A 13529-nucleotide genomic window follows, 5' to 3' on the forward strand; every position below is an offset into this window, starting at 1 on the left:
TGACAATATGTAACCTCTAGATATACTAAATAGACGTGTGTGATTTGGGATACTGAGAGTAAATACTCTGTAACTGTATCTTGACAACAACTCACCGGAAATTCCCAATGGGAGAATGGGAAATATATGCATGGTGGAGAATCCGGGCACAAAACTGAACAAAGACCATGAACTGCTAAGTGACTTATGCATTTATATTTGTCCTATATATTTTATGAAGCTTTTAAATGGGACCTGTTCCCATTGGTCTTCCTTGAAATAAACATATGCCAAAAATCGATAAAATCAGCCCCTCCATGGGGACTATGACTAGATCCATAATATATTGGTGTTTAAGGGTATATCGGTTGGTTGACAACTAGCTCTGGGCCCAAAGCCAGGATGTTTTAGGTATAAGATATGCAAAATGATATTGCCAGCACTGTATTCTCTCATGTCATACAGATGAAGGTTGATAGTAACTGCCTTACAGCTGTTTGTATTATTCTATCTTGTACAAATTCATTTCTTCAAGATTCTAGTACAGATATATGCATAAATAGTGTTTCACAAAGGTTTAGAGGTGCTAGTCGCAGATCAGGAATATTTGTAACATTTCACTTTGCAATCTGGATCAAAGGGACCATGTAATATGATTATTTACTCACATCCTGTCCTTTGGTTCTATGCACCTGGAATGTGAAAGATTTAAACTTTTGCACAAACTCCCTCCAGCAAACTTTCAACAATTCTCTTTCAAAATCAAGAATAAAATCATGGGTCACACGGCAGATTTTCGTAACAGAAATACTACTTCAGATTCAAGGTAGCTGCCATCCCTAAGTTAACCCTTATAGAAAAATTCACTTCCATTTTCCCCTTAATATAACAGTGAACACTTAATTTACTCCGAGAGATTCAAAATGAGTCGTCAAAAGTGATGCATTGGAAAAGTATTATTATAAAGCTTTAAGAGTCTGAATATCTGTCCCTGAGTCACATTTACCATGACAAACTCAGTGACAGCAACAATACTACAGACACACACAATTCATTCAATGCAAGGATATCAGGTTTATTAGCATCAATAGAATAGTTAGTCAACTGCCTGTACAAAGTTTACATTACAGAAATATCACAAGGGTTAAGCAATTGTAGTCACCATAGAACTACAAATCATGCCATTTGCTCCAGTGAATTCTAATGCATTTGTATGATAAACAATGAACCCTGGACTGGCAAACAGGACTGCTGGACTTCAGCTGATACCGGTCCAGTTATCCCAAAGTGGTTGAATTCATTGTTCCCAATAAAACATTTGGTGGATATGGTATCTTGACTCACCATCATCTGTTCTTTCAGCAAAGTTCTGTTCACAGCTCTGAATGAAGTAGAGAATCCCCATTCATATTTTCTGATTAGATAAGCTTTATTGCTACCCATAACATGTAGTGTATCAGTCAGTCAGAAGTTTATTTCATATATATGTCACATTTCTACTTCAAATAAAATTTTGGTGACAGTGGTATTGACTGTTGCTTGATGACTGTAACACAAAAAGCTGTGCATGAAGCAAGACACACAAAAGATTGTACAAAATCAATCACTGACAATATAGTTGCATACTATATCATACATTATATTACACACATTAATATTTATCAATTATCTATAATATCAATATAGTGAGAAAATGTACAGTTTATGTATAACAAAAACAACCGGAAATAAAAGACAAACTGTTCAGAAAACTTCACTGTCAGGGGTTAGTGCCTGTGACAGGTCTTCCCATACTACTTGTTGCAGTATGTGGTAATGGTGGTTGTGTTGGAGGTAAGATATGACCTCCTTTTCGAGAAAGAAGACCAATTTCTTCTTTTAAAGCATCAATCTCCTGGGCCTGTAGCTGTACCAGTTGGATGAGACGCTGTCGCTCTCGCATGTCAGCCTTTCGTGCACCTTGAAATTCTCCTCCCTGTGTGGTAAGGAAAGATATTGTTAAACAAGGACAAACAAAATGTCTTTGATGTTTTGCCCGTGCTGTGCTGATGGAGAAATTTTCCTGTCAAGTATTTTTGAATATCTCAAACATAACAGCTTTTTGGACCAATTTTATGTATTATTTTACTAAGTCAATTTCAGTTGCCTCTCCTTTTTTTGCAAAAAAGTTTCATTATACTTTAAGATGCTGCAGTTGGTGCAGAAAAGCATATGTATGTCACTTCTACATTAAACATACTTCTTCTTCAAGGGTAATGTGCTAGAAAGGTGCAAATTTTCTCTAAAAAATTGATAAACTTGTTGATGAAAGAATTTGTGTTACATGCATATTTAAAGAAAAGCTTGTTGAAAGGAAGGTCATTTCAAATAGAGTGATACATGACAGGAAAATTTCATCGAAAAAATCACAGCATTAAAAGGCAACTTGTCTGAAAATAGCAAACTTTTACATTTGACATTACCAAAGCTATACAGAATATACTACATACATGTATAATGCAATTAACTAATGAAATCTTAGAGACAATAGAATTATCATGCAGTGTTAATTTACGTAATCAAATCATGTCTCCATGTATAGAATGGCATATACACTTGAAAGAGTTCCTCTTCAGTTATGAAATTTTAGTGGCTGTAATTTTGAGAATACAGTCAAAAAAGCGGAAAACTGCATATCCAATATACTTATATCATATCTGTAAAATGTTCTGCCTTCCTGTTTGCAGTTTGAAGACAAATGAGACATGAAGCTTGTAATGCCCTGAAAGCTATGTAAATTTCTTTGAACAGTCATGAAAACACTATAAACTTGTTAGCTTTCAAAACTCCTATGCATGCTATCATGTAGATGAATATTATCTTGTTATGCTGTTCATGCAAATATAAACTGCCTAATATTTTATGACGGTTTCAAACTTATCTTCAAAGAAATATGTTTCTAGGCAAAATTAATATCAACATTTCACTTGAAAAACTAAACTGAAATATGAAGATTATGGCTCATTAATCATACTCTTCATCAAAACAGTTGAAAATGTTATTTGTTCTATCATTTTAAATATACAATCCTTCATATTCCACACTTCATGCAAAAACCACACAGAAATATGTACAGTATCAACCATAAACATATTGTTGATGTTAATCTATTAACAATCAACTGTTCGTAAAAACACTGCTGTGTCCCTTGGCAAAATTGTTCTTCTTGTGAAACATATTGATGAAAGGCCTCTGAAAATAAAATTGCAGAACCACAAAACCTTGGATCTGCAAATCTTGACAACAATGCATAGCAGTACATCAAAGTACTCAACAAGAGTTAGAAACTTGTGTAACGTCATGCAATGAAAAGTGGTTAGTACACAGCAACACACACCACACCACAAAACATACAGACCTAAAGATTGGGTGACTATTATGGATAAATATGAACTGTGCATTACTAGGAAAACTAAATTATGATATTAAATTTAATATTACTAATAAAGGTGGACTGATTAATAGATTTACCGGTTTGTTGCCCTGTGTTATGGTCAATGTGGAGTTGGTGAGAAAGATGAAAAATAAAAAAATGATTGAGTTGATCATGATGGCATAAAAACAACATGAAATGGAAGATGAATAAGAATATTTTATTGTGCAAAGATGGATTGGGAATTACATTGCTTAACCCTTTTATCACCAATGACCATGGTTTTGCCCTAACCCATTGTTATCAGTCATGATTGTGGACCTGTTTACAGGAAATTGGGGTGAATGTGTTTAAATCATTAGGGTGTAAAACTTCTCCTTATGAAGAATGCTTATCTACATTAAACTTTGAAATTTAAGCTACAGATGAGGAAATGATCTTCTTTAAGATAATGTGCAGCTAATGTGAATTTGTGCATTGTTCTCCTTGTGAACCATTGCGTGAAAGTTTCTACACTGGAGATATTTGTCTACAAATGAGTATTTCCTTGAGATATCACAGCTACTTACCAGGTTCTTTTGTCTGGAATCTAGCTGCGTTTCCAGTTCTTTGTTTTCACCCAGGAGGAGTGTCAGCTGTTCTAGTTTCTCAGTGTTGTCACGAGTCAGCTCTGTGATTCTCTCTTTCTTCAATGCTATCTTGTCCTGTAAGGATTGAACGATAGCAATGATCACATTACTTTCATGGCACTGAAATCCATTCTTGCATTTATCTCCAGTAGTTAGCTCTGAAAAGTAGCTATTCAGTGAGTTTTTCAAAAATGCCTTACACAATGCTCTTTCTGGTATTTAGACTCCAATACCACTCTGATCATTGCTTCTATCTCACTGATTTCATTTGTAAAGTTTGCCATACTGGTAAAAGCCACCGGTGTAGTAAAAACGCTCAATATTATCAGGTTAATACAAAAATACTGCAAAGTATCTGTCAGGCAATAGACGCAGCCTGTCAGGCACTGCCACTTGTCAATGTTATGGAAAGAGCATTCCATACAGCTCTTCTTCATGCAAAATGCTTTGTTCCTGTTGGTAGTTGTACTGAATGATATAATAACACATTATTTATGAGTTGACAGACTAGGCCTACCTCGATCTTGCGTAATTCTTCAGCATGTGCGTATTCATTGATTCTCAGCTTCTCCTTTAGTTCCTCTATGTTCCTATTGACACCGACAGTCTCTAGCTTCTCCAGGTCAACGATGCGTCCAAACTTCAGCATCATCATCTCATTACACTTCTCTTCCAGCTCTTGAATCTTGGCCTCCATCAGTTTGCGATCCTTGATCAGCTGTACATGCTGCTGACGGTGTTCCCTGGAGTTAAAAATGGGCAAGAAAATATGTGTGAAATCTAAAGGACTGAAATATATTAACTTTCCTTTTTCATTCAAATTGCATGATGTCTAATCGTGAATTTAACACAGGGGAGGATGGTATACAAATCAAAGCTTTGCAAAGTCAAGTGATATTTCCAGCAGAAATAAGAAATAACAAATTCCAACACGTTCACTGCAGTTGTCGTTGGATACAGATAATTATGCTGAAAAGCAATAACAAGGGTCTACAAATCCAATGGTCCTTGGTCCAGAACCCATTTTTCTTGCCTAGAGAGATCAAGTTGCCATTTTGATGGTCCCAACAGACTTGTTTATGCTAATCAAGGTAGATAATAAAAATATCCACTACACTAGTCTTGAGTATCACCACATACACTCCAATTATACTGATCCTTGGATCACTAACGACAAACAGATTTGCAGATCTCTGAAAATGAGAAGAATCGGTTCATACAAAGCAATATAATAGTAATAGTTACTTGTAGTGTCTTCTCTGGGAAGCCTTCTCATCCTTGAGTTCTCTGATACGCCTTTGAAGTCTCACCATACCAGCACAGGTGAACACCAGACAGTGCTGTAGATCTTGAGGAACAACGCCGTTGACCATGTATTCTATCTGGTGTAACTTCAAGGCAACCACCACATGGAGCTCGTTCAATTTCTGCTGCTTTTCAAGCTGTGATGCAGCGGGAGAAAAATAACAAATTGTCAATGTTTCACTATGTAGACTGTCACATGCCAGGGAAAGACACTTATTTTTTTATCCACTTGCCCTTCGGGCAAGTGGGGGTTCAGTTCACTTGCCCGAATTGGAAAACCACTTGCCCAGTATAATTTACGTGTTTGAAAAAAGCTAAAACATTGGTTTTTTATTTCACTCACTTTATTTTGAAAATTATGTTATCATGAGAAAATGTCAGACATTCTCATAGGGTTCTCTTCACACTTCTTAGCGTGCTGGATGGCTCATTTATATTCCATTAATTACTAAAGCCCCATTACCTGTATCTTTTAGCATTCTTTATGTGATTTTACTTCTGAACTAAAACAAGTTTTTTGGAATTTGCTCTTTGAGGGTTGGAATACAAGTATTGTTAACTGCCCAGTGAGACTGAATGTGCAATTTTGAACAAGAAAAATAATAAATATGTGCCCAAATGTAAAATGGCACCCCATGCAAATATAGCAAAACCAGTGTACACCGTGCATATATGCATTTGAATATTCACGGAAACAACAGAGTAGTCCAATGTAATGCATAGTGTTGAATGTTTTCAACTGGGACATGCTTTGTTTTCTTTTTAGTATGGTGGGAAATCATAATAACGGTTAAAATGTAAATTTACTTGTCCAATTTTTCACTAAAGAATGTTTTGTCAAGCAGTAAAAGACTATAAGCTTATCCTGTAAATGGGTAGAATTTAAAGAAAACCAGAGAAAATAGGAAGCCTTTTTAGGTCAACAAATTTCAAGATTTACAGCTAGTGGGGCTTTCATATCATATAGAAAAAATTCTAACAGTTCATATGTTTGTATGTTTACTTTCTTGGGGCTTAATGTACAAATACTAACAGCCATTTCAATTGTACCTTCAAGGTCTTTTTGCTTTTAAAAGTTTTAACTTATCTATACAGAAAGAAAAAATCTGCAGCTATAAAGGAATGTTTTGAAGCTTCTGAAAAATAATGTACTTCTTTGTCATGTTTTTACTGCGTTTATATCATACACCAGCCCTATAAAGTTTGAATTGCCATTGCACTATACCAGTATCCTATGTTTTTCTAATAACCTAGGTGGTCTTATTATTGCTCGTGCGCAGACTAAATAGAATTAAAACCAACAACCTAAGGCGTCGGTGTTTTTCAATGTGTCTAAAAGCTGAATTTCTCGATGTCAAACTCGCTCCAATTGCTTCTTGACAGTCATTTTAGAATGGGAAAATTCACAAACAGAGAGGTTGGTCGCCATGGACAAGTAACTTTTGGCTTATTGACCTGAAAATTAAGTCAGTGTTTGTTGAAAATTCAAAGACTTGACCCGTTGACACCAAATATTGCTCATGACTTCATTGCATGCGGTCTTGCCACTCACTGTCCCTCAACAAGTTAACATTGAAGAGTACGTTTTTAATAGTGAAAGTCCAATTTTACGTGGTGATTTTTAACCACTGGACTTTATTTTTACATTATTATAAAAGTTCATACAAAGCACAAAAACCGCGGTGTGTTTCTTTTTTTACCGTATCGACATATTGTGAGACACCGTAACTTCACAGTCAATGCAATGAACTTTGGTGAACGTACGTTCCACCAGCTGAACAGCTGCAGCTTTTTCATATGCAAAATCAGCGTACGGTAATTTACGGGTACCGGTGTATTGTTTGAACTGGATTTTATTGACAGCGATTATATGATTCTTTTCGTCAACTCTTCATGCAATTTTATGAAAAATCTTATGGAAATGTTCACTATGACATAATATGATTATTTTTGTTGTTTAAGTCCGTGTTCCCTCACCAGAAAATCGCTTTCGTGAATTAGATTTCTAGGTAATTATTTTTTTCACTTGTCCCGTCGGGCAAGTGGCATCGGAGGTTTACTTGCCCGAACGCGACTTTCACTTGCCCCGGGAAATCGGACAACCCTTAGTGTCTTTCCCTGCATGCACTTATTTCATAACAGAACCAGTCTAAATATTGACTGTAAACAATAAGACATAGTCAGGTGTAGCTACTCTAATAGCTTTGCAAGTCTAGAACTCAATATTTCCCTTGCAGCAATAGAGTAATAAGAGATAGAAAATGATAAGAGTGTCAGAAAAAAAGATGACTGTGTACAAAGTATGAATGTTCATCTGCTTTTCTTTCTCTCAAATGTAAATTTCTTTATAAAATTTTGGAACATTAAAATGACTGAAAGACAATCCCTTAGTGTAATGATTCATTATTACGTCATATTCAAGTCACTGACACATGAAATCTTACCTGGAATGCTTCTAAATCTGCCTCTGCCGTTCTCAAACTGGAGTCAATAATCTTAGCCTTCTTCTGCAGTGTGTCCACTTCCTTCTTCAGTCCATCGTGGACTTTCTTCTCTTCAGCCATGGCTTCCTCAATGTCCAGTCTCTTCTCCCTCATGGCACACACATTATCAAACATTTCCTGTCATAAACAGATGAGAACTTTTCACTCATATGTGGGTCGATGATGATGGGAGACTATATTAAGATATTAGTGTCTGAATTGTATTGTCTTGCTTTGTCTAGGTACTACATTACAGAATGGCACGTAAGATTTCTTTGGCTTCATGTGCAAGGCTGATGACCATCTGGTTTCAATGTATAACAAATTTATGTAAAAATATTTTGCATGTAGAAACAAGACTAGGAACACATAGATTGGTGAACATGTTAGATCTGATTTCAATATCCCTACACACAGTTAAACTTGTCAAAGCCTTGACAATAAGCAATTGTCCTGATGTTACACAAGCTAATAGAGAGTGTCAAAATAGTATTGACTATAAAAAAAATCAAAAAATAGGGAAAGGCTATTGAAAACAATTGAACTTCTCAGTTTTTTCTCAAACACAAAAATTTACCTGTTCTAAACCAGGTGGACAGACAGAGTCATCCAGTGCCTCGCTGTCACTTTCATCCTCTTCACTGGACCAATCAGATTCATCTTCAGACTCCTCTTCACTTTCTTCATCAGAACCTGAAAGGAAACAACAGATCAATTAATGCTTACAGTTCATGTACACACAAAGATAATTTTATACAATTTTTTACAATGAATTGGCTATATGAGATCTCTCAATTTTTTGTTTTCATATTTCAAAGCTAAGCTGGACAATAAAATATATAAATAATTGCCAAGATGAAGCTTAATTTTTATCTCTTTTTAAAGTAACAGTGGCTCATGTGTAAGATCATAGCATCACATCTGTAATAACAGTATACACACAGAATTTTCATATGTTCTTCTGTTTCACAAGGGAGAAGCTATAGATTTCACTCTGCTGATTGGAAAGCTGTGAATCCATTCATTTGCCAGTCATCTTTGTTCATCAGCCTCAATGCCCATTTATACCAAAGACTGATACCAATGATAGTACACCAACCTTCTTCTGTCTGTGCCTTTTTCTTGGCTCTTTTGATCTTCTTCTTGAAGACCTTGGTCAGGAAATCTGCAAATTTGTTATTTTCACCCAGAGACTGCTGGAACTGTGCGTACAGGGCTTTCTCCTTCTCTTGTAATTTCTCAATGTCCTTCTTCTTGTTGTCTAGTTTCTGCTGACACTCCATCACCTAGAAATACCAAACAAGTAACACAACTTACTGAGTGTACAACCTTAATGTAATCACTTCTTCCAACAAACCTTATATGCACTTTCAGTTGAACACTAGGATCTAACTATGAAAATATGTTGTACAGGTCAATTGTCTGCTGTTTGCTAATAGGCAGGGATCTTGAAAATTTACATATGTCTAGCTACTAAGTCTCTTCTGTAGCTATAGATAGAGATGAGACATGCAGTCGTTGGCTCAAACACCAGCTACTGGTATTTTAGTGCATTTCACATTCAAAATACACAACAGAGTAAATGACAACATCCAGTTTCAAATACTCTGAGGAAACCACTAATACATAAATGAAGACATCTTTGATTTGATGACTCAGTGTTCTAAAATGATTACTGAATGGTACCTTCATCTGCATGTCAGATTTCTCTTTATTCTTAGCTTCCACTTTGTCAGCCAGCACATTCTCCCTCTTCTCGAATTCCTTCAACAACTGTAATTCCTGGAAGAGGGTTACATGTCTGCAAGAGACAAGGAAAATGGCATCCTCAGTGACAAGTTGATCAAATTATTACATTAGGCTACCCAGTACACATAACCCTTGCTTTCATGGACGTTCAACAAGAAATTGCCATATCCTCAGGTCACATACCGTAGTCCCAAAATTTCCTATTTCCTCTACGATAAGAACATGGGACAGAAGAGCTATGTTGATTGGATAAATACCAAATAGATTGCCAAGAAATTTTATTCCAATTTGTTTTTGGTATCTCGTATTGTACAGATAAGTCTCGACCATTGAGAGGTTGTATCTTCATGCAGTATAATTGAACAAAGCATAAAGAAGTATATTTTAAAACTCCATCCATGCAGCACACCTAAGAGAGACTAATGCCACAACCAAGCAATTCAAAGCTGTTATCCTTACACACATTGCTTTCCACACCTGGTTCACAGCACATGGCCCAATGACAATTGTCAAACACAAAGCAAATTATTTTGACAGCTTCGACATCTAACGTTTCTCACCTCAAGTCAGCATTCTTGATATCAATCTCCAGGTTGAGTTTGTCATGTCTGAGAAGTCTCAGCTCAGCGTCAAAGTTGACAATCATCTCCTGGACCTTGGCTATCAGCTTGTCTTGCTGGTACAGCAGACGTATCTCCTCAGCCTTCATCAGTTGAATTTCCATGGCGGACAGTTCTATCTCAGTCTCTGATGGTGATGCCGATGTGGAACCCACAGAGATGGAGGATTTCAGTTTGTCCACGGATGGAGAGGTGGATGTTGGGTAGGTGGATGCATCCGCTTTCTGAAATCAGGAATTTGTTGGTAATTTTTTGGAGCAAGTTGCATGCATTGGAATACAAAGCGATATATTGATACTTAAAAAGTACTGGCAATGAATGTATCATAATGAATGTATGTTGCAACTCCGTATGATTTGTATTTGTAGATGTAGAAAATAGCTGGCAGCCGTAAAGACAACTGGCTGTGAGCTAAAGTTTGCCAGCTGTAAAAATTAAGGTTTGGTAAAAAAATCAGGACATTTGCACAAACTTAATGTGCGCATACTTGTAACTGCCTGTATTTTATTTTTGCCACCTGTAACCAAAATTTTCTAAATCCCTGCCAACTGTTGGTAAACATGGCTGTGTTTGCTCAAAGTTCAATTTTCATCTACATGTATGCATCTTGTGTATCATGTCAGGTATATGTAAATCAGATCTGCAGACTTAACTACAGTCACATTATCCTACAATATTCACTCTACACGAAACTGAACAAATACTGATGGGATTGTGCTCTTTGTTTCTGTTTGACATAACACAAAATAAATTTGCCGTCTGATGCGATGATTAAATCTAGGTGCATTACTAACCGGGTCAACTGCAGCAGTAGCTGCCGGAGGTGGTGCAGAGAACCCACTTCCAAATCCGGTACCAAATCCACTGGCTCCGGCAGCCTTGGCCTGGTCCTCAGCGCGCTGCTTTTCCATGTTTTCCTTGAACTTCTTCAGGCTCTCACGGGTGTACTGATATTGCCTGTATGGAAAATCAGTGTGGTACATGGGTTATAAACTATGTGATAATGACCTGCTTTTGAAGCAGAAGAATAAATGATATATTCTGTAAGTCACTGTTTAATCATCCTTGGCTAATCATTTGGATTATTTAATAGCATTTGTATAGCTAAATCACATGCTAAATGCTTTGGTTGGATCCATATGCCAATAGGAATGGGATCAACGAGGTACATGGTCATAAATCAAATTATCAAAAATTGTTTCTGAACAATAAGTTACAATACACAATGAATTAAAACAAATTTCTGTTATTCCCATTTCAAGGCTGACATTTTGTTTCAAGCTCCACAGAATAAGTCAATGAATTTGTATACTTTATGCTTCATCTTATTTCTATCATCAAAGGATTAATCTGAAGGAGATGCTTCCTAACATATTGATGCCTTTTTAGTGTTTACAAATCAAACACTTTTCCTTTGCACAAATTTCTTTATGTATGATATCAATTCGTTACTATGTCAATACCACAAAAAGATCTGTATTTCATCAAATACACCAATTTGCTGCACATATGTCTGATTGTCTTTCAGTTTTGATACATCAACCTGCTTGTCCATGTCTGTCAATGAGACTGTATGTCTGTCTTTGTCTGTCTGTCTGTTCAATGCATACCTCCCTCTGCTTACAAGAACACAGCTATTCAGTTTCCTACCTTTCCGGTACTTCACAAGGAAGCAAATCAGGGATTGCTGGGAGAGGTTTTCTCTGTTCCGGGTTGAGTTTGGACTGCACTTCAATCAACTCTTGTCTGTATTGAATGATCTTTTCAATCAAGCTGATCTTCTTGTCACGCAGTGTGATCAATCGACCATTAAAATGCATCTTGTGATTGTAGATCTGTGGGTTTCAAGTAATAGAAATTCTAGGTGTTACAAATGTCATGGCATATTTTATCTCTTTATCTGGAATTCATGAAATTTCAATTCTTCATCCATCAGAGACACATCTTGATTGCAAACAGTGAAGGAACAATGTTTCTGCACTGGAATGAAAAGGACACACAGTGTTTCACACACTCAGTATTCTCAAGGAATCACATGATGACGGTACAAACAAATGCATGAGTGCAAACGCAAACAAAAATACACACATTTCTATGTGCGTTTGTGTACATAGTTTTGTTTGTAACGCGGTCGATTCGGATTTAGTCTATTATTTAAGCGTTTTTCATGCAAAATCAAAAGATACATGTGGATTTAAAATTGTCAATGTTCTTGTCAGCAGCAAAATATATTTTTTTGTTTCATTTTGCAGTCATGCTAATGCTTTCCTATAAGTTCTGAAGAATGTTGCGCAGTCATAGAATATTACCTCCAGTAATAATCTATTACATTCTGTTTATTAAATGTGTGATAGAGTGTGCTGATATGATAAAATAATCTTTCTTGTTCAGTGATTATTGGGCAAACAGTGTGACTAAATTCAGACCAGAATATGTATGTAAATCTAAAATCACTGTTTGGAAAGAACAGACAACCAGATATAAACAGACCTCTTCAATCAGTAAGAGTAGCTGGTTTCGTTTCTTGAGTGCATTCATTCTAAGATGTTCGGGCACAGTGTAGTCCTTGGCTGTCTTCAGTTTGTAATCTCCCATGTTTTCCTGGGCTTCTTTGATAGCCGACACATCAGCTGGGTCTTCGTAGTCGTCTGGTGGTTTACTGCTGTACAGTGAATCCCACTGTGTGTTTGGAAATGTTGTGAAAAATATCACTGTCAGGTTTGTCATGATTCGAAATATTTTCACATATCTGAAATGTTTGATGAGCTGGCTGACTGATTTCTATCACTACTTATAATATTGGTGAAACTCAAATCTTATTAAGGGAAGAGTTCACCAAATGGTGGCAAGTATCCACCAGCACATTGATATAATCAAGTCAGGACATGAAATAGTGTTATTCCTGCAAATTGTTTGACAAGAACACAGTACGTTTTGTTTAAGCTTAACTCAGTAAATTTTAGTTCAGCTAAACTCTATTACAGATAATAGAGTTTTATTTAACCCTTTGAGTGCCAAAGTCTATTTTTGTCCCCTTTATAAAATAAACTAAAGTCAATTTTTTGATATTTTTTGCCAAAATTTGACAAAAAACTGTAGCCAATGAAATGTGATTTCCATTTGGTTAAAAATTTTAAAAAAATTACAGAAAAATTCATAAAAATTCATTCATTGGTAAAATGTTGCACTAAAATTTTGGCAGGAAAAAATTACAGCGCTCAAAGAGTTAATATTTGATAATAAGTCCAATGGTGACCATTCCTGCTTATAAACATGTGATTTGTGGTTGAAAATTTGCCTTAATGTATAAAATCTCAAAAAGTCGTAGCTAGTATTCTTATGTATTCACTGG

General features: G+C 36.0%; 1 protein-coding gene across 5 annotated transcripts in view; it reads right to left on the minus strand.

The window, feature by feature from the left end:
• Positions 1-1029: 1029 nt before the first annotated feature.
• The window catches only part of LOC139130146 (cilia- and flagella-associated protein 44-like), a 45945-nt gene continuing 33445 nt past the window's right edge, over positions 1030-13529 (minus strand). For 4 of the 5 annotated variants that reach the window (XM_070695875.1, XM_070695876.1, XM_070695874.1 and 1 more), the window contains 12 exons: positions 12668-12856; positions 11828-12012; positions 10972-11134; positions 10118-10401; positions 9495-9609; positions 8908-9094; positions 8386-8501; positions 7770-7946; positions 5266-5462; positions 4538-4763; positions 3961-4095; positions 1030-1954 (listed from right to left, as the gene is read on the minus strand). In XM_070695875.1, the coding sequence (XP_070551976.1) occupies positions 1739-1954; positions 3961-4095; positions 4538-4763; positions 5266-5462; positions 7770-7946; positions 8386-8501; positions 8908-9094; positions 9495-9609; positions 10118-10401; positions 10972-11134; positions 11828-12012; positions 12668-12856 (2190 nt within the window). In that variant the 3' untranslated portion in view covers positions 1030-1738. Of the gene's footprint in view, positions 1955-3355; positions 3502-3960; positions 4096-4537; positions 4764-5265; positions 5463-7769; positions 7947-8385; positions 8502-8907; positions 9095-9494; positions 9610-10117; positions 10402-10971; positions 11135-11827; positions 12013-12667; positions 12857-13529 lie in introns of those variants that run through there. The other variant, XM_070695877.1, reaches the window with a different exon arrangement.

The sequence above is a fragment of the Ptychodera flava genome, chromosome 3, assembly GCF_041260155.1.
Source record: "Ptychodera flava strain L36383 chromosome 3, AS_Pfla_20210202, whole genome shotgun sequence".
Lineage (NCBI taxonomy): Eukaryota > Metazoa > Hemichordata > Enteropneusta > Ptychoderidae > Ptychodera > Ptychodera flava.